At 56.4% G+C, this 22,829-nt stretch overlaps 10 protein-coding genes across 10 annotated transcripts; 3 read left to right on the top strand and 7 right to left on the bottom strand.

The window, feature by feature from the left end:
- Window positions 1-825: 825 nt before the first annotated feature.
- Window positions 826-2,754, top strand: LTHEOB_1322 (uncharacterized protein; the record flags this gene model as incomplete). The annotated part of the gene is made up of 3 exons (XM_035510011.1): window positions 826-1,245; window positions 1,445-1,938; window positions 1,992-2,754. 3 exons carry the CDS (start codon window positions 826-828, stop codon window positions 2,752-2,754), a joined length of 1,677 nt encoding a protein of 558 aa, XP_035367669.1.
- Window positions 2,755-2,872: 118 nt separating this feature from the next.
- On the bottom strand, window positions 2,873-4,917 carry LTHEOB_1321 (Alpha- glucosyltransferase alg10; the record flags this gene model as incomplete). Its single annotated transcript, XM_035510010.1, has 5 exons — window positions 2,873-3,768; window positions 3,833-3,970; window positions 4,028-4,614; window positions 4,668-4,756; window positions 4,807-4,917. The coding sequence occupies 5 exons, from the start codon at window positions 4,915-4,917 to the stop codon at window positions 2,873-2,875; spliced, it is 1,821 nt and encodes a 606-aa protein (XP_035367668.1).
- A 225-nt stretch (window positions 4,918-5,142) lies between these two features.
- LTHEOB_1320 (DNA replication complex GINS protein PSF1) lies at window positions 5,143-6,049 on the top strand (the record flags this gene model as incomplete). Its single annotated transcript, XM_035510009.1, has 2 exons — window positions 5,143-5,256; window positions 5,414-6,049. 2 exons carry the CDS (start codon window positions 5,143-5,145, stop codon window positions 6,047-6,049), a joined length of 750 nt encoding a protein of 249 aa, XP_035367667.1.
- A 688-nt stretch (window positions 6,050-6,737) lies between these two features.
- Window positions 6,738-7,285, bottom strand: LTHEOB_1319 (60s ribosomal protein l31; the record flags this gene model as incomplete). Its single annotated transcript, XM_035510007.1, has 3 exons — window positions 6,738-6,944; window positions 7,014-7,088; window positions 7,196-7,285. 3 exons carry the CDS (start codon window positions 7,283-7,285, stop codon window positions 6,738-6,740), a joined length of 372 nt encoding a protein of 123 aa, XP_035367666.1.
- Window positions 7,286-8,119: 834 nt separating this feature from the next.
- LTHEOB_1318 (Zinc finger RING-type protein) lies at window positions 8,120-10,313 on the bottom strand (the record flags this gene model as incomplete). The annotated part of the gene is made up of 2 exons (XM_035510006.1): window positions 8,120-8,932; window positions 8,982-10,313. The coding sequence occupies 2 exons, from the start codon at window positions 10,311-10,313 to the stop codon at window positions 8,120-8,122; spliced, it is 2,145 nt and encodes a 714-aa protein (XP_035367665.1).
- A 1,088-nt stretch (window positions 10,314-11,401) lies between these two features.
- On the top strand, window positions 11,402-12,118 carry LTHEOB_1317 (uncharacterized protein; the record flags this gene model as incomplete). The annotated part of the gene is made up of 1 exon (XM_035510005.1): window positions 11,402-12,118. One exon carries the CDS (start codon window positions 11,402-11,404, stop codon window positions 12,116-12,118), a length of 717 nt encoding a protein of 238 aa, XP_035367664.1.
- A 734-nt stretch (window positions 12,119-12,852) lies between these two features.
- LTHEOB_1316 (GPI anchored cell wall protein) lies at window positions 12,853-13,406 on the bottom strand (the record flags this gene model as incomplete). Its single annotated transcript, XM_035510004.1, has 2 exons — window positions 12,853-13,100; window positions 13,160-13,406. 2 exons carry the CDS (start codon window positions 13,404-13,406, stop codon window positions 12,853-12,855), a joined length of 495 nt encoding a protein of 164 aa, XP_035367663.1.
- A 1,205-nt stretch (window positions 13,407-14,611) lies between these two features.
- On the bottom strand, window positions 14,612-15,803 carry LTHEOB_1315 (Peroxidase; the record flags this gene model as incomplete). The annotated part of the gene is made up of 2 exons (XM_035510003.1): window positions 14,612-15,323; window positions 15,403-15,803. 2 exons carry the CDS (start codon window positions 15,801-15,803, stop codon window positions 14,612-14,614), a joined length of 1,113 nt encoding a protein of 370 aa, XP_035367662.1.
- Window positions 15,804-17,465: 1,662 nt separating this feature from the next.
- Window positions 17,466-20,074, bottom strand: LTHEOB_1314 (Aconitate mitochondrial protein; the record flags this gene model as incomplete). The annotated part of the gene is made up of 3 exons (XM_035510002.1): window positions 17,466-18,517; window positions 18,570-19,941; window positions 20,009-20,074. The coding sequence occupies 3 exons, from the start codon at window positions 20,072-20,074 to the stop codon at window positions 17,466-17,468; spliced, it is 2,490 nt and encodes an 829-aa protein (XP_035367661.1).
- A 309-nt stretch (window positions 20,075-20,383) lies between these two features.
- LTHEOB_1313 (Aconitate mitochondrial protein) lies at window positions 20,384-22,470 on the bottom strand (the record flags this gene model as incomplete). Its single annotated transcript, XM_035510001.1, has 2 exons — window positions 20,384-21,084; window positions 21,144-22,470. 2 exons carry the CDS (start codon window positions 22,468-22,470, stop codon window positions 20,384-20,386), a joined length of 2,028 nt encoding a protein of 675 aa, XP_035367660.1.
- Window positions 22,471-22,829: the final 359 nt, after the last annotated feature.

Here is a 22,829-nt window from a genome sequence, read left to right as displayed (position 1 = left end):
TCATAACGAAGACGATGATCTGCAGAAGCATGTCCAGCGGCAAAGACACCGAGGTTCCCTGCCCAGATTTTGAAACGCCCCAGCTCATCCTGCAGACCTTTTAGGGTCGTGCTCTTCGAGTGTTCGGATCTTTCTCTCTCAGGCAGACTACTGTGAGGTTCAAGAGTATTGCTGTGGCGTATCAACGCTTCAGCGCACCGGCGAGCGGAAGTGCTGATATCAGGGAGAACCAGGACCTCTTCCGGCTCCGGACGGTCTCCGCTACTTGTGGAGCCCATCTATCCGGTTGAAAAATCAGTTGCTGGTGTTTCCTCCTTCGGTAATGAAACACATGTACGTTCTGTCGGGCGACTGTTCGTGGAATTGCTCTTTGCCAGTGGCGACGAGGTAGAGTTGAGCCGGGGGGGGGGGGGGGGGGGGGTCGGTTAGCATAAACGGAGGCCCTGATAGAAAGTCTGTTGCTAATACTGCTTTATACTCGGAAATATGATACAATCTCGTTCGATCAGGTGGTGGGTTCCGTTGTTTGAGGAAGAATTCTGGAAACTGTTAGAGACACAGGAGCGGGGAAGCGACTGCACGGTTTCACTAAGCCTCAAGTTTGCTTCGAGTATCACGCTGGTTACACAAAGTTCCAGCTCCGCCCCTGGAAGCAAACAAAATTGAATAACCCCGCTTCAAGCGCCGGAGTCTGGGGCCGTGCACTGTAGAATCAGCAACGCTTCCTCTTCTCTAGCCTTCCAACGTTCACAGTCAGGGAGTCTTTGTTCATGATTCTCCACAAGGACGAGCGCAGCTCTATTGTGTTCTCTGCTACTCTGCGAGATGGCATCTGGAGTGGAGGTTGTCGGCCTCGCACTTGCGGTAGTCCCTTTGTTTATCGAGGCTGCCAAGGTCTATTCGGATGGAATCGAGGCCATAGCTGACGTCGTGGTGAAGAGCAGATGGGACGAGCGCTTAGAGGAGTTCTACCTCGACTTTTACATGCAACTGCTTTACTTGGATGAAGCATTACAGAGACTTCGCGATGCGCTTGGACCTGGGCTTTTCCAGACGGGAGACAAGAAGCAACAATTAAAGCTGCTTTCGAACTGGCAGTACGACACAGATATGACAGAAGCCTTAAGGCAGTATTTCGGATCCAACGACAGATTCAACGCTTTCACCATAATTAGCAAGAAGATCATGACGCTCCTGCAGCAACTTGTCAAAGACAAGACAAATCGGGTTACCACTCAAGATCGGGTAAGGCGCACTAACAACCTCGTAACATCCTCAAGTCGTGTCTTTCCCTTGATAAAGCGCAGGCACTGCCGCACCGACTAGTGCGAAACCCTCTGCTGTGACATATCTAAAGTAATTGGGCGGTTAACTATCACTCTTCTTTTTCCTCAGAGCACTTTATTATTAAATCTACTCAAGTGGCTGACAAATTTCACGATAGAGCGATCAAGCAATGTTCGGGAAGCTTAAGGAGCTTGCCATTGCAAGAGAGCTGGGCTCAACCAGCAGCTCTTTTCTCGAGAGATTCGCCTTCTTCCGTCACCGCGAAAAACGCGAACAATGCATAAAGAAGCTCGCGACTTGGGTCAAAAACCTCGAGAAGCTCACAAAACAAGCCGAAAAATCACCATCTGAATATGCGCAAACCACCAGGAACAACACGAAGCCTAAATTTGACCCAGTCAAACCGAGAAAACCTCCGTTATCTAAAGAACTGCGTGACCTCATTGCGAATCTTCACCCGGCCTTGCGAGAACACTCCAATTGCTCTTGTTCGGAACAACATGAGATTAAGCTCTGCCTTAAAGACTCATATGAGAGCGCCGACCTGTATCCGTGTTTGAAGATCGACCTTCTTCTATCTGGGAATTTCGATACCGGTTCCACACGAGACATCAGATGGCAAGAGGCCAACGTCTTCATTACTTCCCAGTGGTATGCTCATCGAACGCAAGACCCAAGATTCGAGGAATAATAACTTCGCACAGTTCGAGCAATGCTAACCAGCTCAAACCTCTCTCAACATTGTGCGAGGCCTGCGATTCTGACCTCGGCAATTACAGCCTCGCTCTCGTATTCGAAGACACCAGCACCCAGCAGCGCATCAAGCGACGCGGCGCCGATCTACGGAAGCTCCGATTTCAAGAATCCTTCCCGCCCATCACCCTCAGCGAACTACTCGACGGCTCGACAAAGCTCGACCCGCGGGAGAAGCGCACGCTCGCGCTCATCTTCGCCGAGTCGCTCCTCCTCTATCACGACAGCGCCTGGATGTCGGCGAATGGTGGAGGCTGGGCCAAAGACGACATTTGCTTCTTCTTCCAGACCGAGGACGAACCGGATGTCGCCCACCCTTTCCTCTCCGCGCGCTTCGATAACGCCTCGATTACCCGCAAAGACCCGTTTCGGAATGCCAGCCTCCACCGCAACCCGAGTATTCTAGCCCTCGGCATCCTGCTGATCGAGATTTTCAACGAGAAGCCGATCGAGAAGTGGCGAACCCCGCGGGAGCGCAAGGACCCTGCAGTAGCAGCAGCGACGACGGCGTGGATGGTGGCGGATCGGGTGGTCAAGAAGATGGACCAATCGCCTTCGCGCGAAGCTATTGAAGCATGCTTGGATCTGGACTGGATACCGGCGGGGCGTGGAGCTGGACTGGATGATCAGGAAACGAGGATGGGACTGCTGGAGAATGTGATTGCGCCGCTGAAGCAGGAAATGAAGTGGCTTTCCGTGAACAAGCTTTCATGATCGATATCAAAGGGGGAAGAGGAGACCTCTACCTACTGTGGGTATGGCGTCTTGCGACTGAATGCTCTGGCTGGATTATATTTTCAATGTCAGTTTAAGAGCCCTAGGGCAAACACCTCTACCACATAAACCTCTGCACCCTTCCTGGCTCCTGAGCCCACGTGAACCCCCAATGCAAGAAAATATACCCCGTGACCGCATTCACGACCAAAAACCACGCTGTCTCCACCCACAAAGCCTGATTATGCACCTCGCCTTGCTCCTTCACGTCTTCCTTCTGGTTGTCATGTTCCTTCTTTGCCGCAGGTCCCAGCACCACATCTTTGCCCGCCGAGTTGATCGGGAAATGCAACCTCCACATGATCCACGGCACGATGACATATCTCGGCTCAACCAACGGCGCCGTGATCAAGTTCAAGGTTGTCGTCGCCAACCACACCAGCACAAAGCTGGCCTGACACCCCTCCTCGACCAAGTCCTCGCTCTTCACGCCCTCCGGAAGCTCGAGCTTCTCTTCCTTCTTTCCTTCCTTCTCTTCATTTTTACCCGCGTCCTTTTTCTCCTCTTCCACCGCGGCAGGAACGGCTTTGATCCGTTCCGCAACCGCCAGCCGCGATCCCGATCCCAGCGCCTGCAGACAAGCCCACGCGCCTAGCACATACACCGGTACGGCGACATACTTGATGGCCGGGTGTAGACGCAGGATGCGGAAGACGTAAAAGACGTAGTGGCGGTTGTCGGCGAGGGTGAAGGGATGGATGATGGTGTTGAAGTAGACTGACGCCGAGGCAACGAGTGTCCAGGCAGCCAGGACCCACAGGCGGGGCAGAAGCTGCTTCTGGCCGGGCTTGACGAATGCGCTGAGCGGGGCCGGGACCAAGGAGGTTGGGAGGAGGGAGAGGAGTGTGGAGAGGATGGAGGGGAGAAGGATGGGAAAGGAGAAGAAGAGGATATAGGGCCAGATGTAGAGCATTTGCGGCGTGTGGAGGGTTGCGATGTGGTTTGATTTATCGCCTGTAGCGGGTATAGAAGATTAACGAAGGGTTCTGAGCGGAAGTTGGGGCCATTGAGAACATACCCAGGACGACGCCCCCATTCCAGGCTACGAAGCCGCCGAACAAGAAGATGAGGACTGCGTAAGGAGCAACGGAGTATATCACTGTGACTGGGTTTCGCAACGCGGCCACGGCAAGGGAGATGACCATCTTGAGATAATCTGAAGTTGATGAGTTAGCACTTTGCCAACTGCGCCAGTACCGTAAGAGCTCGTTACCTTCAATGGATGCATAGCGCACCGGCTTGTCGTACACAGACATGTACATCAAGCTGTTCCTAAGCACGTCTGAAACCGTATCTTCCCTCGCGTCTTCAGGAGGAGGACGCGCAGACTTCTTGAGCGCCTGGACGACAGCAAGGCCAGCAGGGAAAACGGCAACCCAGAAGATATTGGTTTGCCTGAAAAACAGCGCTGCAACACCGAGCACAACGGTGTTGACTACTGATGGGAACTTCATGAATTTGCCGCGTTCTTGCTGAGTTCGGAGCGCAAAGAAGTAGCTTAGCAGGACGAAGAAGGTTGACGGAACATCGGTGTAGTAGAGTCCGAAGAAGAAAAACAGCGGCGGAAAGAGACAAATGTTAAGTGCAGTGTGCACCGCATTGGTGAAAAGGGCAGTCTTCCTTCGATCGGATGGGGCAGTGATCTCGGCTGTGCTCTTCTGCTTAAGAAGACCATATAGTCTAGCGAGAATGGAAAATGAGACTTGAGCGATGAAGAGGGCGAGCGAGCAATTGAGGGCACGAAGGACGTAGATGTCGCAGCGGCCGGTGATTCGGAATACGAGATATGAGAGAAGGTAGCTAGCATATGTATTAGCAGCAGGTCAGTATCCCAGTCAGTGTTCTTTGCATACAGTCCAGGAGGAGTGGTAATCTTAGGATCCCAGTTGGTGAAATCCCCGGCGCAGTAGACCTGCGCTTGGCCAACATGGAAGACCTCGTCCTAAAGTCTCTGTTAGTATTCGCATACTTCACTAATTCACAAAGACTCACAAGATATGGCTCCAGGACGACGTCGGAAGTTTTCGAGAGCCATTCCCAAGACGGAATGAGAAGCAAGGTGAAGCCCAGGGCCAGGACCTTGAAGCTGGCGGACGGGTCCATGGTTGCTAGTCAATTGAGACTACCGCCAAGCCACGTGCGCAAAGATGGCCCAAGGGGGTGGAAGGGTGGACGCCGACGACCTCAGCAGACGGGTCCACGAAACCCGTTCGCCCGGCTGAATCTCGGTCCGGCTTTTTCAGTCGCGTCGCCATTGACGTCTGCGCGCAACGGACGCGCCCCGCGCTACTGTTCTACCTTTCTTTACTTTTACAACATTTACACACCATGGCGCTTCCTCTGCCACCGGGCCTGACGCCCGCCGAAGTCACCTTTCTATGCGAAATGGAGCTCGTGACCGTGATACCACGCCAACGCCTCGAGAGTCTCGACCTGCTAGGAGTGAGTAGCTAACCCCGCCAAAAAAATGCAGCTTTATATTTCACATAGATTTCCAACCTGTAGTACGTCCTTCACCCACGGAATTTGCCTCGAGGAAGAGAGAGAAGAAAGAGAAAAACTAAAACATAATCATCGCTGACCAATTGCTTTGCGACAGGGTCCTACACCCGCCCTCAACCCACCCCACCGCGCGGACATTCCCCTCTGGCTCGCCCTCCTCCTCAAACGCCAACGCCGCGCCAACATCCTGCCCCCGCCCTGGCTCCAGCCCGCCGCCCTAACCGCAATCCTCGAGTTCGAAACCGAGCACGCCCCCGAAACCTTCTCTCCACCACCGCCGCTCCCCGCCGCGACGACCACCACATCCCCGCCCTTCCTGCCCAGCGCCACCTCGACCTCGCCCGCGACCGCGCTGCCCTACCACTGGCTCGAGCTGGGCGAGATCCTGCTCGACGCCGCGCCCGACGACTTCGGCGGCGACGGCAACGGCAACGGCGACACGGTGCGCCGCCTGATGCGCGACCTGCGCGAGGTGCGCCTGGCCAAGCTGCGCGCCGGCGTCGACGAGCTGGACGGCGGCGGCGGCATCAAGATGAACGGCGTCGGCGGCATGGAGGTGGCCGAGGGCCGCGGCTTCATCGGCGGCGTCGTCGACGGCCTGCGCAAGATCGGCGCGAGCAGGGAGCAGGCCCGGAGGGAGCGCGAGAGGGAGGAGGCCGAGAATGGCGTCGGCGGCAGTGGAGGTGGAGGCTCCGGCGGGGGTTACTACGATGACGACGAGATGGATTTGTGAAAGGCGGGAAGGAAGGAAGAAAGAAAAAGGGAAGCTGCCTTTGTGCTTTTTAAGGCTTTGGCGTTGTGGATATGGTGATATGCTGGCTATACACTTGACATACCCCAAGGCATCGGATCAATCGCAGATGTGCGGGGGTCTACTAGATTTGCATCATTCGACTGAAAAAAACGAGACACGAGAAAATGATATGAAATAGATGCATTGCGAATTGGCGTCGACCCTGGTAGTATTCCAACATAGTTTTTTGATTGGACGTTTAATCTACTGAAATCTTTCCAAAGCTGGGTAGAACAAGCTTTCAGACGAAGCCTGTTAAGACGTGCAAAACCATTCTATACGTCCTGCATTTGTTCTCAAAGCGAGGACAGGCCGAGGCAGCTTTTCATGTCCAACTGACTCCAGTTTCATTCGACGCAGTGTCACAATAGCATACCAGGATTTAAAGAAGCGGGAGCGCCAAACACGACCTTCAGACGGTCTCTTCATTCACCTTCATGCTAGCGAAAAAAAGAGGTCCAAGCAAAAATCCCTGCCCAGTCCTCTAGCCAGACCGTTTGACGCCCCCCTCCGTATCGACCCAGGAAACGTTTCGATGGCCGTTCCATTTTGGTATAAGAGATTCCTTTTTTATCCCGACACCGAAAACCCGCGCCAATCATTCCACCATTTTCTTAGAATATTCCATCTAAGCGTCCTCGACGACGGTGGTGTTGAGACCCTTGGGGTTCTTGACGTTGACGGCCTGGACGTACGAGTACAGCTTCTCCTTGGCGCCCTCCTCGTCGTTACGCTTGCGGCTGATGCGGACGCGGAGACGGAACGGGACGCCCTTGATGCCGGCCTCCCAAACCTTCTTGTTCAGCTGGGGGTCGAGGCGGACGTCGGAGGTGCCCTGTGCGCAAAACCCAGTCAGCTTGCCAAGCCCCTCTCACCATCTCCAAGCAACCATTGAATGACGTACCATAGCCTTCTGAGCGAAAGCGCGGATCTCCTTGATGGCGCGGGGAGCCCTCTTCTTGAAGGAGACACCGTGGACCTATTCATAGCGCAACAATATCCGAATCAGTCTTCCGCCCAATGCCACAAATGTCGGTGTGACCATGATTTGGACTTCACCAAACTGATTTTTGTTCAAGAACGTACACGCTTGTGGAGGTGGATGGTGTACTCGCGCGCGACGACGTCGGCGATGGCGCTGCGCTGCTTGCCAGCGGTCTTGGTCTTGGTGGACATTTTCTAGCGGTGAAGCAGGTACTCGTTAGCGGCCGGAGTAGAAAGGGCGATGGCGCAGATTTCCTGTGTTTGCGAACTCAATGAACGCAGCCGAGAAAGGGCGAGCTTACTGCGGGGAGGAGGAGGGGTGCTGTTGGGAGGGTTGTCGAGGTTGGTCGTCGCGGAGGTCGAAAAGTTCGCTCTCGGGGGTATGCGCAGAATTGAGGTGGTGTGGGCGTCTCGTAAGCGAGCCGCGGCTAAACTTCGTTTGAAATACCCTTGCAACTCTTGCTCTGCCAGCGCATTACAGTACCAGGCACGGTCTGCACCTCTCGCTTTATATACCACTTTTGATTACGATCAGTCACGTACGATAGGGGCGCCTGAATGAGCACGGAAGACGGTCATGCGCTCCTATACTTCCCGTCACGGTTCACCGGCGCCTCAGCAGCTAGAACAACGGCACGCCCTCAGTTCACAAAAGCATCTTTGCACTAGTCAAACAAGAATGCGGCTAATTGGAATAAAGTACATGTTTATGCGCCCATCCCGGACTACCCTGCGAGAGGACGTCCTACGCCCACAAGCTGAAAAGAAGCCCTCAAACTCCGCGCATCTCGAACCCGAAGCGTACAGTCCTCAAGACCCTCAATGCAAGCTGCAATTTACCCAACTCCCCCAAACCCGGTCCAATGCCCCATCAAGTACGCCATATCAGTACATCGTAAATGCAAAGCGCCTGAAATCATAGTCCCCATCCATCAAGCCGTTCGAGTATCGTAATGAACATGAAAGGGACGTGCTGATGAACCCCTTCCCCTCCTTCGCCGACAGATGCCGATTGCCAAAATATGCCTAACGATGTCCAATGAGGTCAATTCCATCGAGAATATCACCTGCTTCAGCGTCTTCGAGCTCTTCTTCGTCATCGTCTTCATCTTCATCCATGCTGTCGTCACTGTCTTCCTCTTCTTCGTCGTCATCATCTGCATCGTCCATCTCATCATCCGACCCACCCAACAACCGGCGGACGGGCGACAAGGACCTCACGCGTTGCAGCATCTCGAAAGGCGAGAAGTGCGACCCATCCGCCGACGAAGGCCGCATGGCCGCCTCCCGTTCGCGTGCCTCGCGCTCTTCACGTTCTGCAAGCAGGAAGTAAGATCCGGACGTCCTGCGCTCGATGTGTGCACCTGGTGCAAGACACGAACGAGGAGAAGATGGTACGGTTGAAGGGTCAGCGTCTTGCTCGGTCTCGTTGCCGGAAAGGAGGCGTAGCTCATTGGTGTTGAACGACTCGCAATGAGCGCATTGGTTACCAAGCCAGTGATACTGCGATGTAGACTTCACGGAGCAATCGTTGCAATTAATGACGACTTTGGTGTCGGCAAACTGCACGGGCATCGGTTGACTTTCGATGGCATCGCGGACCTTCCGCCATTGCAGCTCCATGTTAACGGCACTCTTCTTGCACATCGGACACTTGTAGTCAGTCTGCATGTAAGCGTCGTAGCAGTTGCGATGCATGTAGTGGCCACATTTCATCGAGACGACGTCGGTAGAGGATGTGAACATGTAGTCTTTGCATATGGGACAGTCGGCATCTGTGGCCCGTTCAATGCACCGGTGGTCTTCGGCGAACTTGATACTGATGCAGACGTTGCATTTCTGGCCCTGGTTAGCGCCGCGCCTACGGAGTTCAAAGTCTTGAGCATACCTTGCAATGGATGAAGTCCTTCCCAAGTCCTTCTCCGCGCCTGCATATGCCACAGTCAGGGCAGTGATAGATGCTCTTGGCGCTGTCGTTGTCCCAGAGCTTGCAAATGTCACAGTAATACCAGGCGGTCCGCACCTGACATGACCTGCAAAACTCTGCCGCCGGTTGCGGAGTTGCGCAAAGCATGCATAGCATGCTTCTTGTCTTTTTCCGGTTGAGATGGTGGTTTTCTCGTTCATCATGACAATGGCGGCAAGTGTGCCAGTGGTTGCAGTCGAAGCATTGGATCTTGACGTTCCTCTTGTAATGCTTGCAGCCATAGGTGGGCCCATCGTCCTCCTCATCCTCATCCATGCCAGCATGACCGTGCGCGCCATGTTCCTCTTCGGGATAGAATGTAGGCAGCAGGTCCTCGGGCGCGAGGTTGTAAGGATTGTCGCCGTCGTACAAGGAGTATACGGAGTTTGGAGACGAAATGTGCATCTCAGAGCGCGTCGAGCTTGGAGTGAATGGGCGCTCGTGCGACATGATGCTTGACGGCGACGGCGGGCGCGGGACATGGCCATGGCAGGCATGGTATCCCTCAGTCATCAAGGAGTGCATGCGCCTGGCCTTTTCGTCGCTCGAGACGCCCAGTTTGCGGATCTCGTGTATGCGCAGGCGCAGGGGGTGCATGCCATCGTCGGCAGGCAGAGAGTCGGACATCTTGACCTCTGCAGAGTTCACGCCCGCCGGAGGGTAGCTCATTGCGCGGGCAGGGTCTCGGCCGGGCTGAATTATAGTGGTTGCGCTACTACCCCGCGGAGGGCGGCCGGGGTCGGGGGTTTCCGCAGCTACTGGGCGAAAGGGCGCGGGGATGCCGTGGGCGGGGTTGCTTGAGCGCTCGTCCTCGAGGGGCAGGCTTGCAGTGCTAGAAGAGGGAGCGGGCGTGCTCGCTGGCAATTGCGTGAGCCGAGCATGACCAGCGGCAGCGGTGGACCTAGGAGGATCTTCGGGCGACTCGTGGGCGCGCTCGGGGGTGTCGACAGTGGCGAAGTCGGAGGGCTCCTGGAGCGCGGTCGCAGAGGCAGAGGCAGCGCTGTCGGCGGCGCCTGCTACGGGTCGAGGCTGGCCGTCCTGGTCGCCAGCCGAGATGCTCGTCGTTTCGCGGCGCGGTGCTCGTTTGCGCGTTGATGCGTAGCTCCCGCTCGCACGTGATGGGCGGCGGGACTCGTCAGGGATCGTCGTTGATTCGCCATGGCGGGCTGGCCATTGCGAGGCCGTGGCTTCGGAGAACCTGCGAGCGTGACGGACGACGGGCTCGATAATGAAGGACGAGATGAGGTTTGTCATGAGGAAGCGCAGGTTCCGGACGGGGCATGCGGCGGGCTGGAAACTGGGAACAGAGGGGGTGCGGTACTTGGAAAAGGCACTCCAACGTGACACGCCCTCGGCCGCCAGCACTACTCCCAGGAGGTGCAGGTCCACACATTTTGCCGCTGGCGCTGCGGCCTTCTTGCGCGCTGACGGGCCTTGGCGGCTGGTTCTCGCCGCCCACGCGTCGTGTTTGCTCTGAGTTAGTGAGAGCCTTGGTACACGGTTGCAGCTCGAGCTGAGCGCCGCCCCCCGCATCCAGAGCAACACCTGCATACACCTGCTTTTCTTGCAGCAAGCCTGCTGACGGGCCCGGTTTTGAGTGCATGACGAAGCCGATCTTCGTGTAGGCCCCCCTTGGCCTGGTGGAGTATCTGCGCTGCGTCAGTGAGCCCCGTGTGAGCAGCGCCCCTGGTCAAACCGGCCGTCAACACCATCGTTGAAACAAGAAGCGGTACGACCGGGATAGAGGACGTTTGCTCTCAGACGGGCAAGTAGATCAGCGTCCTTTCTGCATGGGCTTTCCGAAACGGGCTTGTCGGGACGTATTTGCGGAACCCGGCTGACAGCACAACTGTCGAGCCGCATCGGCACTTTGACACACCGACCTTCGCGATGCGCCACAAATCACAATACGGCGATCAGAACCATCATCAGCCTGTTCCAAGTTGAGCACTGCGGTATTGAGCATCAATTGGTAGTAATGTCGAAGGTAAGTTGACAGGTTGCTGTTGAAGCACAGTGTCGAATTGCAAGAACACAAGCAATCTCACTACAAAAGCGAGTGTGGGGGTTAAGCTTCAGAATTGCTGTGTGCACTAAGCTGATTAATATTACGCAGCCTGCGCGCCGCTCGTCTAGAATTTTTCCCCGACAAGGGCCAGCCCTGCGGCCAACGTGGGGCACATGGGAACATTTCGCCGTTTGACGGATGCCCTGCCGCTCACGTCCGCCCGCCGTTGAACCAAGGAAAAACGCACCTGCAAGCCTCAAAACACAGCTCATCCTGCAGACGTGGAGGACAGAAAGACCGTGTCAAGAACCAAAGGACTTGAGGAAAGCCCAAAATGGACCCCACCACCGACATCGACATCGATCCCTTCGACACGGTCCTCTCCCTCGAGGACCAATACTACGCCGAAGGCCACGCTCTCGGTGTCGCCGACGGCTCGCGCGCCGGCCGCATCGAGGGTCGCGTCTTCGGTCTCGAAAAAGGGTTCGAAAAGTTCGTCGCGATGGGCGCTCTGCACGGCAAGGCCGCCGTCTGGGCCGCCAGGTTGCCGCCATCATCATCTTCCACCACTCGCCACCCCGAGCCGCAAGAGTCTCAGGATCAGGACCCGGAAAAGGCCGCTCCTGCTGCAAGTAATGCTTTACCTCTGCTGTCGTCCGGCAGCAACCCCCGCTTGGCCAAGCACATAACCACCCTGCACGCGTTGTCCGAGCCGGCGAGCCTGTCGACGCAGAACGACGAGGACGGCGTGGCCGACTTCGATGACCGATTCAAGCGCGCCCAGGCAAAGGCCAAGATCGTCGAAAAGCTTGTGGGCGAGGGCCAGGACGTGAGCGAGCTGAGCAGTGCTGATGTCGATGCCGCGGCCGCCACCGTTACTGCTAGTGTGGCGGAAGGTTCTGCTAGACGCGCGACCAGTAGCAGCAACGCAGGGGCAGTGGCCAAGGGTCCGAAGCGGATCGGGGTGAAGATGGTGCAGAAGAAGGAAGGGCGGGGCGAGGAAAGAAGCATGGAAGACTTTGGAGGCCCGATGAAAGGGCTTCGATCTTGAGAGTTGTGGGCGTTGAAGAACGAAGATTACAAGCCAATCGTGCTCGTGGGAGGAGACGAGCCGAGCAGAGCATAACTTGTCGAGGTCATACCCCCACATCCTCGCAGCCAACAGCTCCCACAGCGCCAGAACATCATGTTGCAGGACTGCCGCCTCGCTTACAGGCTACCTCACAGAATATTCCGAGGATGGAAATGCTTCCGCCATGAGTCGAGCAGCACTCATTCTGCGGAGGGATCACATGGGACCAACGCCGAGGGTCAGTCGCGGTATCAGCGACGACTCGACAGTGTTGACAAGCTATAGGCAGAAACCAGTTCTGGCCCGCGAGAGGCGGACCAGCAGCACGAACGCACGTTTGCCATATTAGGTATATGATTGAGCATATGCATATTTGGGGGGTATAAACGCGGGCTATGAGTAGAGGCTGCCAGGCAGACAATCATCGCTTTGGTCCATATGGTGTGCAAATCGCCCCATGCACGAAATAATCTCTTGTCTCGACTGATGTTCCCGGAACCTGCTGCCCAGCCGGACGCTATCTGCATCCCGTGGGATTTAGATAGTCGAAGTGAATGCAAAGTCTAAGGGACTGCCGTCTAGAACACAGGCGTTTCCGGGGCCAAGTAGCGCGTTTCCAAGGATCCATGCAGAGTTCGCCCTCCGTAATCTAAGGCTTCTCACACGGAAGGGGAGAGCAAGCGCCAACTTGGGGAGCACCAAAGAGCAAGATCTTACAAGAGACCGACAGCACTGACACCGAAGAGACCGGCGCAGAGGGCCATCAAGCCGACGTTCTGGATCTTGTTGGGGGCATCGCTGCTGGGAGCGGGCGTGGTGGTGGCGCCAGAGGTCGAGGCGGCCGCAGAGGAGCCGGAGGAGGCGCTGGCGGTGCTCGAAGAGCCCGAGGTGGCGGAGGCAGAGCCGGTAGCAGAAGCGCTGGAGGTGCCGGTCTTGGTAGCCGAGGCGGAGACAGACGTAGCTATGGCGAGCAGGTGGTTAGCTCTTTGCGCACATCGAAACAGAGCGTAGGCAACTCACAAACGGTGACACCGGCTTCCTTGCAGACTGAGGCGTAGGCGGTCATGGCGTCGGACTTCTCAGAGCCGCAGTTGGAAGAGATGTCAGAGACGATGCTGTCCTTCTTACAGATGGTCGCGACATCGTTGGGGTTGGGCTCTTCGCCGATGATGGCGATAAGGCAGGCGGGCGGGGTCGCGGCGGCAGCGAAGTTGACGAAGCCCAGGAGGGCGACGAAGAAGCAGACGAGAAGCTTGGCTGAGAACATTGTGCCGGGTATCTTGCAGACAAACTTAGGGAATGACTAGAGTGAGGCGCTAGGTAGCTGGCAAAGAATAGGGTCGGTTGTGAGTCGGCGATCGGCGAACCAAAGGAGTGTGGTGAGGACCAGGAAAGGTACCAAGGTCTGGTGTTTCTGGGGGCTTTAATGGAACAGCGGACGCGACGGGCGGCTGCAGGGCTCGCGCGCCAGTTGGGCCAATCAGGACTAGCGCTGCCTCATAGGGCTTGGCGGGGCCGGCTCGTTGTTTGATCAGCGCAGCAGCGGAGGATCTTCACTTGCTGCTCGCCCAATCGTTCACTCTCTGCACTTCATGGCCTCATGCGTGCCTTGATCTGTAGTCGCCGTTCGTTTGGGGCCCAAAAACACGTCTTGTTTGCACAATCAGTTGTGTGGTGCGATGATGTAAATCTTGGCATGTTCGTATATTTAGATTTCCCATTTCGCATTTGGACGATCACGGTTAAATATACGCTTCTCCGTAATTCTTATTGTTATAGGAGGCGGCCACCACCCAACACAAAGGAGCACCCTGCTTGCAAACATTCCTAGCTAATCCATCCATCCATCCTTACTCTTGCTCACGTCGCCTGCTATGAACACATTTGTACCTACAACATGCGGCTCAGCTTCTCAGGAGTGTCCGTGCACAGGCTTAGGGATCGGGTAGCTCCTGTGGAAATTGTGTTTGCTCTCACCACGGGGCGAACAGCCTTCATAGTTTGGTGAGGTGAAGACTTGCCTGAAGGTTGATCTTCATTCAAAGCGTACTGCCAGACCTACTGCATCACCGATCCCACTGTTCCAGCGCTCGATAAGCTTTGGCGAATGCAAGTGTTGCCATCTTACATGCCTGCAACTGCATTTTTCGGGTCAGGGTCTGACGCCTGCGGCTGCCAATTTCGCAGCCCCGCACATTCACCCCGCACCTGACGGTATACATCTGGTCAACAAGGACACCACCTTCACAATCGCAGTCAACCATTGGAACACCATTCATAGGTAAAGCGCGTTAAAGCGCGAAGCAGCAATCATTTGTATCCTGATATCTAACTGATCTAAGCCAACAGCAATTTCTAGACGCCGCGACCTTCTTCATCTTCTTGTCTTGTTCTCATCTTCTATCTGTACAATGAAAAGAGTCGCAGAAGTCTATATCATATTTTCACACTCACCAAACGAGACCAAACCGTCTAGTCGAAGCTGCTCTTGAAAGTAAACCTGCTATCCTCGCTCGTCGTGAACGGCACGCCGAGCTCGAACAGCCTCATGACAACGTCGGAGAAGTCCTTGAAGAACGCATCCTGGTCCTTTGCATACTTCTCGACAAACGGCTTGAACTTCTTGTCCTTGATGAGCGCATAATCAGTCGGCAGCATCATCAGGCTCTTCGTCTTCGCGTCCTCGAACTGCTTCGGCCCGCTCCACTTCCGCCACTGCCACTTCTCGTCGAGCAGCAAGCGGAAGTAGTCGTTGGTCAGCGTCGTCGGCGAGAAGGTCCACGGGCCATCGAAGCCGGAGCGATCCGTGTGGCAGCGGCCCAGCGCGTGCGCGCCCGACAGCGCGACGATCTCCTGGTCGTTGAAGCCCATGCGGCCGAAGATGGCGCGCAGGTGGTTCTGCTCCTTGGACGCGTCCGGCAGCCGGCCGTCGGGCGTGCAGAACGACACGTCGCGGTCGTTGCGACCCGGCCGCCATGCAACCTTCGGTCCCTGCATCTCCTGGATCGCGCACACGCCCGCCAGCGTCCACAGGTCCGAGTACGAGATCCACGGGAACTGCTGCTTGATCGGCTCGAGGAAGTCGCGCGCCGCCTTCAGGCCGGCGTTGGCGCCGTGGTCGGCTTCGGGGTCGAAGCGCATGGTCGCTCCGTTGGAGCCGCCGGTTCCGGTTTCCTTGTCGTAACTGCAGGAGTGCTGCGTCAGTACGACCGTTCAATGGCTGGCAAGTAAGAGGTGTTGATGTGGGAGTATGGTTAACTCACGTTCCACTGGCGTGCCACGCCAATCTCAACAAGACGGGACCATAGCTTCCATCATCGTAGTTGTCGTTCTCCTCCAGAGCCTTGGCAATGACGTTGTAAACCTTCTGGTAGTCCTCGAACTTGGGAGTGAACGGCCCCTTGGACTCGGCTTGCACGCCCTGGATCGAGCTGTATGCGTAGTATCCAGCTCCACCGAGGACTGCGAGAGCGCCGACCCAGACGGCGGGGTTGGGGCCGCTCGACTTGCCGGCCTCGGAAGAGTATCCGCGGCGGGATTGGTGGCGGAATGTCTGAGCCGGGACGGCAAAGCGAGAAGAGCGGGCAGCGCTCGACCTGACAGACGCCGGAGCGGAGCGCAAGAGCGCGTTGCGGGCAAAAACGGACCTGGCGGCGGAGGCCATTGTGTACGGGAGTGCGGGAAGTGGTGTGACAGCGGGCGATAAGCAGCTGTTGTGGGAGAAAAGAGCTCAGAGATAAGAGGGCAGTGAAATGGTCGGGTATATCTTGCGTAACAAAGGCCCGGACAACGAAGGAAAGGGACAGAAAATTGGTAGGCGTGAGGGCAGCGAGGGCGGTGGCCAGCTTATATCTAGGAGCTTGCTGATTAGAAAGCTCAGGGCACCTCGACGGGCGGGAACGCGTCGCGATACCCTCGGGCTGTCCTCAGATCGACCGCTGTGGGTCCTTTGGCTTCATCTGGGCACCAATCGCCGCGTCGCCATTATGAAAACACGTGCCGGATGATGCGATGAGGGCCGATTCCAGCCCCTACCAGCTTACCCAAGCCTAGCTGACTCCCGGGCAGGGGCCACGTCGTAGCCACCTACACATTGCCGTTGCCATTGCCATCACAAAGCCTCCGTCAGTTCGGCGAACAAAATTCGGACAGGGGGATCTCGGGCTTAGCGTCAGCAGCCGTCTTTACTGGGTACCGCGTGCAGAGCCGCATTACGCAGCAGCAGCGTGCCAGCCGTTGCCGTCCCATCCCAGAAGAGGGGGCGTGAGCCCCGCCTGGTTGGTCGGACGCGCCGCGCAGAGACGGACTCCCGGCCGGGTCGCGTGCGGTTGCCAGGACCCTGAGGAAAGCTGGCCCGTTTTGATCCTGTTAGCTAGCTTCCGCACTTCATCCCGGCAAAAAGCTTTCTGGAGCGGTTCGCCTCCTGTTCCCTTGGTTGGTTCCCGCATTCGTCCCTGCGTAGCCCGCGGTTCTGTGCGACTCGTTTGTCCATGTGGACTTCGTGTCCGAGACAAAAAAGCGTGGCCGGCGACCCGCTCCGCTCTACCGCCGTATTCCGTAAGCAGTTGGCTGGACCCTCACTTCTTCTCGCGCACCGTCCTCTCTGACAAACCAAACTCAAATAACTAACAAGCTCTTAGTGGCTCCCGTCATAATTCCGTGACTTGCATTCGTTCGTACCGCATGCTCGAAGCAATGGACAGCGGTGCTCTGATCGCGAGACACATTCCGCGGGCGTCGTCTCGCCAAGCTACATGTGCGGAGAAGATGCAGGGGTCATGACGGATGACGGTCTTCTTGAACGTTCTGACCCACTCTTTGCCGGTGAGGGCCGCCAATGGACAGGGTGCATTTCGTAATCGGCGAGCACGACGACTCATGCACTTGGTAAGCGAGGCGAACACGTAAGAGGTCTGTTTGCTTGCAAGTCGAGGTATGTACTTGAGCTTTTATCTGGATGATGTTGTTCATATGGATACCGTGCATTCACGTCCAGATAGACGCTTCAACTCCCATTAAATTCACTGTCGCAATACTGAGCAAATCGACATCGTACGTGTTCACGTTAACCTACAGACAGTCGTCGCAGCATCAACAAATAACTGTTCAAGTCGCAGCCTCAAATTCGAGAACGTGCCGAGCTGGATCAAAATCGATGCACTTGAGCAAATGCTTAAAATACTTTCTTCAATTATTGCGCCTGGAAATCCAGCCCATCCCAGCATTTACATGTTCTTGCACCATCTGCGCGGACTCCAACTAAGATATCAGTGAATTTTTGGATCAGACCACCACCAACGCACCCCCGGTTTTCTTTTCGTCACACTTAATCAGAGAGCTCCGCCTGTCTCGTGATCTCTTCCTGACTCTCCCTACCCATGCGGGCCAGCAGGTTGAGCGCGCTGCCGGCCAGGATGAAACCACACTGGTCTCGGCTCAGCGTGTGCTTCGTGCTGATGAGCTTCTCTTCGCCGTTCCTCTTCTTCAGCTTAAGCTTGATCTCGCCCTTACCACCGGCCTTGAGCACGTCGTACAGACCCTCGGTGCTGATCTCGTCGCACGCGTCAATGAGGTCGTAGTCATTCTCGTTGACAAACGTGAGCGGGACGACACCCTGCTTCTTGAGGTTGGTCTCGTGAATACGGGCGAACGACTTGGAGAGGATCACGCGGCCACCCAGGTATCTGGGTTGAAGGGCTGCGTGTTCTCTGGCGCTACCCTCGCCGTAGTTGTGCTCGGCGACAACGATCCACTCCAGACCCTGGTCCTTCCACCGCTTAGCCAATTCGGGGATACCGCACGAGCTGCCGTCAGTGTCGTAAGCAACATTAGTCTCGCCGGTCGCAGCGTTCACGGCACCGATGAGGGTGTTCTCGGCAATGTTGGGCAGGTGGCCCTTGTACTTGAGCCATGGGCCGGCAGCACTGATCGTGTCCGTTGTGCACTGGCCCTTGACCTTGTAGAGAACGCGGAGACCAGTAAGCTCAGAGTCGGGGAAAGGTGCAAAAGGCTCGAGAAGAGCGAGACGCGAGGACTTAGGGTCAACCTTAACCTCAACGCTGGGGTCAGGCTTGCCGGGGGTGGGAAGGAAGTCGGGGTTGCCGATCTCGAAACCGGCGGAGGGAAGATCCTGGCCCTTAGGAGGAGCGAACTTGAAAGGAGTGCCAGAGGCAGTGGGAATAGAGTCGGTCATGGGGTTGAAGGTAGTGCTGCCGGCATAGCTGAGAGCGGTGACCAGCTCGGGCGAGGCCAGGAAGTTCATCGTTTGTCTGTTACCATCGTTTCTGGCAGGGAAGTTACGGTTGTAGCTGGTGAAAATGGCATTCGCCTCACCCTTCGCGACTTCGTCAGTACGCTTCCACTGTCCAATGCAAGGTCCTTCGTTGAAGTTAGCAATCAGCATCTAGCAGGTAGAAGAATCAGACCATACCGCAAGCGTTGGCCAGAACGGTGCCGCCAGCAGAGGAGAAAGTGTCCAGAGTCTCGTCTCTCTCGAGCGTGGCTCTAATTTGCTCACTGCCAGGGGTAATGAAGAAGTTCGCCTTGGGCTTCAGACCAGCTGCTTGAGCCTGCTTGACAAGCTCCTCCGCTCTCGTCATATCCTGGTAGCTTGAATTGGTACAGCTGCCGATGAGACCAGCGCCGAAAGTCTTGGGCCAGCCCTTCTCCTCAACGGTGTCCTTGAACTTGCTGAGAGGCGTCGAAAGATCCGGAGTGAAGGGCCCGTTGATGTGAGGCTCCAGCTCCGAAAGGTTTATGGTGATGATCTGGTCGTACTGGGCGCCGGAGTCGGCACGAAGGAGGTTCTGCTGTTCGGGAGAAGACGCAATGGCGCTGGCAGCGTTGGCAATCGACTCACGGTAGGTAGCGCCAAGGTAAGGGACGTGTCCAGAGGAGAAGGGGAATAGCGACGTAGTAGCACCAACTTCTGCGCCCATGTTGCAGATAGTAGCCATACCAGTACAGCTGAGAGAATCGACACCGGGGCCGAAGTACTCGATGATGTGGTTAGTGCCACCACGCACAGTCAGCTTGCCAGCAAGAGTCAGGATAACGTCCTTAGGGCTAGCCCAGCCGCTGAGCTTTCCCTCGAGCCTAACACCCAAAATCTTGGGGGCCTTCAACTCCCAAGGCGCATCGACCAGGGCGTCGACCGCATCCGCACCACCAACACCAATGGCAATGGCACCAAGACCGCCGGCGTTAGGCGTGTGGCTATCCGTTCCAAGCATCATAAGACCCGGCGCACTGTAGTTCTCCAGGACGGTCTGGTGGATGATACCAGCGCCCGGCGGCCAGAACTCGATACCATATTTCTTAGCAGCGCTCTCGAGGAAGTCGAAGACCTCCTTGTTGCCCTGGATGGACCGCGGGAGATCGGTGTCGGCACCCTTCTCACCAACGATCATGTGGTCGCAGTGGATGCTTGCAGGGACGGCAGTGGTGGGGAGGCCACAGGACATGAACTGCAACAGGGCCATCTGCGCCGAGGCATCCTGCATAGCAACCCGGTCGGGCTTGAGCTTGAGGTTGGCCGCACCGCGGACATCCTTTCCATTGTTCGTGCCGGTCAGGAGCGACTCCTCGGGGTTATCCAGATGGGAGTAGAGGATCTTCTCAGCGAGCGTGAGCTTGCGTTCAGAGCCCAGCACGCTGCGGACTTCGGACAGCTTCTTGAGCAGCTTCGGGTAAGGAGGGGTGCGAGAAGCGACGTCGAAGTTCGGCGGCGGCGTGGGAGACTGAGCGGTTGCCAGGTGCCGTCTGCTTTGCAGCAGCGGGCGAAGTGGCACGCTGGCCGATGACTGGTAATGTGTCAGAGTCTGGTCGCGAAAGATGACGGCAACCCGGGGAAGCGGGGTCCAAAATTACCTTGGCTTGTGCGATACGGGCAGCCCTGAGGGCATTAGCCCGCATAGTAATTGCCTGGCCTGCCATTGGGAGCTGGGAGCGCGAGCAGCAGTGCAGGTGATGGCGGCCAAAAATTCACGATGGGGCGAGCGAAAGCGGAGGCGCGTAAAGACTGCCCGACAAATTGCGACATCGCTATTGGCAGATCCCCACAATCCCCGACCGAAATCCGGGGCTACACGACACCACAGTGCACACTTGCAGTTCAAGGGTATCCATTGGCATCTCTATGTTGAATTGCCATATCGTCTCGTCTCGTCTCATCTTAAATGCTCATCACACATGTCTTTTGCCTCTTCTAACTCCCAACAGAAGGAAAACAAAAAGCACGAAACTCTACGAAGTGTGCACATCCGCGTTCTTCATAGCCTCCGTGACCTTCTCAATAGCGGGATCAGCCTCCTGCTTCTTCTCCGCTGCCTCAACACCACCTGCGGCGGCGGCGGCGGCCTTCTTAGCCGCCTTCTTGGCCTTGTCCTTTTCCTTCTGGGCCTTCTTTGCGGCCCGCTTCTCGGCCTCAAGCTGCTTAGCTTTTCTGGCCTCCTCGCCACCATATGCTTCTCTCCACTCCTGCTCCTTCTCAGCCTTGATCTGGCTGAACAGGTACGCCGCCTTGCCGATCTTGTGACCAGGCTTGATGGTACCAGTGGCCCACTGCTCAGGGATTTGAGGAACGGGGTCAACGTTCAACTGCTGGAAGATACCAGAGATGGGCTCGCCCTTGTCAGTGACGCCACCGCGTGCCGTCGCAGGCATGTAAGGCTCCAGGACGCTGGCGAGAAGGTAGATGTGGTTCAAAGCCATACCAACGACAGCGGCGCAGCGCTCCGGTTCCTCAGAGAACAGTGTGTTGTCCAGCTTGTTATCCTGCAGCAGCTTGTTGCCGAGGGCCGAGATGTGCAGCACTGTCGCGAGACCAGCCTTCAGCTTGACATTCTCGAGGTGGCCAGTGTAAGTCTTCAGCAGCTCATTAACCGCCTCCTCATGCTTCTTGAGGTACTGGTCCTCGTCCTTGTACTTGGTATAATCGGGAACAACTGCCGGGCCCAGAGTCAGCACTTCCATCCATCGACAACGACGCGTGGGGGGAACTTACCGGAGTCGTACTTCGCAGCCACGAACTTGACCACGCGGTTGACGAAGTTGCCAAGGTTCTTCAGCAGATCGTTGTTGTTTGCGTCAATGAAGTCCTTCCATTTGAACTCGGAATCGCTGGTCTCTGGCCGTCTCGAGAGCAGGTAGTATCTCCAGACATCAGAAGGAATACCGGTATCCTTGGCGTTGTTACCGAAGACACCGACGCCCTTGGACTTCGAGAACTTGGTGTCCTCATAGTTCAAGTACTCGGTGGTAGACAAGTGGTGGATCTTGGTCCACTTGTCGCCGGTGCCAAGCTGCGAGCCAGGGAAGATGATGGTGTGGAACTGAACGTTGTCCTTGCCCATGAATTGGTAGAGCTGGACATTCTCCGGGTTCCTCCACCACTTCTCCCACTCGTCAGTGTAGGTGGCAGTTATGGAGACGTAACCGATACAAGCATCAAACCACACATACATGACCTTGTCCTCATAGCCGGGGAGAGGAACAGCGGTGCCCCATTTCAGGTCACGCGTGATACCACGAGGCTTCAAGCCCTTGTCGATCCACGACTGGGTGATCTGGATGCAGTTGGACGACCACTTGCCATCGACACTAGCCTCCTTGAACCACTCGACAATCTGGTCCTTCAATGCGTCTAGCCGAATGTACACGTGCTTTGTCTCCCTCTTCACCGGGGCAGCGCCGTCCAGCTTGCAGCGAGGATTGATGAGGAAACCGGTGGCCTTGGCCTCGCCGACCGGCTCGGGCTCGTCCGAGGAGGTGGGAGCCTTTGTCTCGGGCTCGGGCTCGAGCGGGTCGAGAAGGTTACCGCACTTGTCGCACTGGTCGCCACGTGCGCCAGGGTCGCCGCAAATGCTGCACTCGCCCTCGACGAAGCGATCGGCCAAGAAAGAGCCGTGCTTCTCGCAGTAGGGCTGGACGGTCGTCTTCTCCTCCAAGTATCCGTTCTTGTGAAGCTTCAGGAATATGTCCTGAGCGATATCGGTCTGCTGCTGGGTGGGGGTGCGGCCGAACTTGTCAAAGCCGATGTTGAACCACTTGTAGACATCGGCGTGGATCTTGTGGTACTTGTCGCACAGCTCCTGTGGGGTGAGACCCTCGTCGATGGCCTTGGTCTCGGTGGCAGTGCCGTACTCGTCGGAGCCGCAGACGTAGAGGGTAGGGTAGCCGCGCGCCTTGCAGTAACGTGAAAAGACATCGGCGGAGAGGACAGAGCCGATGATGTTGCCCAAGTGGGGGATGTTGTTGACGTAGGGCAGAGCGCTAGTGATCAGGATATTTCGCTTGCCATCCTGCGGCAGAATGGGCTGGGAGGCGGCCATGGTGGAAGGGTGGAGACTGAATGTGGTGGTGTCGAAGATGGGCTCACAAAAGTCGCCGGCAGACAAGTGACTCAGCTCCAAATTCCCCGCCGCTCTGACGGGAGCCCGCCCCGCACTAGTCCCAAATTGTCATAGCCTTGAGAGCCCCAAAACTCCGACCGCTGCCTTTCGCTTTCCCACTCCTTTTCCAAACAAATTTGGTACTGGTCGCTGATCGCTCGTGAGCGTCTTCGGATAAATCGGATCTCCCAACTTCGTTACCAGTTTCCATAATCGTCACCGGTACCTATTGTGGTATACCGAGTCTGATTGGAAGAAAATGCGGCTTCAGAGGTTAATGCACAGGGCCAGCTCTATTC

The sequence above is a fragment of the Lasiodiplodia theobromae genome (assembly GCF_012971845.1).
Source record: "Lasiodiplodia theobromae strain AM2As chromosome Unknown scaffold_3, whole genome shotgun sequence".
Taxonomy (NCBI): Eukaryota; Fungi; Ascomycota; class Dothideomycetes; order Botryosphaeriales; family Botryosphaeriaceae; genus Lasiodiplodia; species Lasiodiplodia theobromae.
The sequence above is the reverse complement of the archived record's forward strand: the minus strand, read 5'-3'. Positions and strand labels throughout refer to the sequence as shown.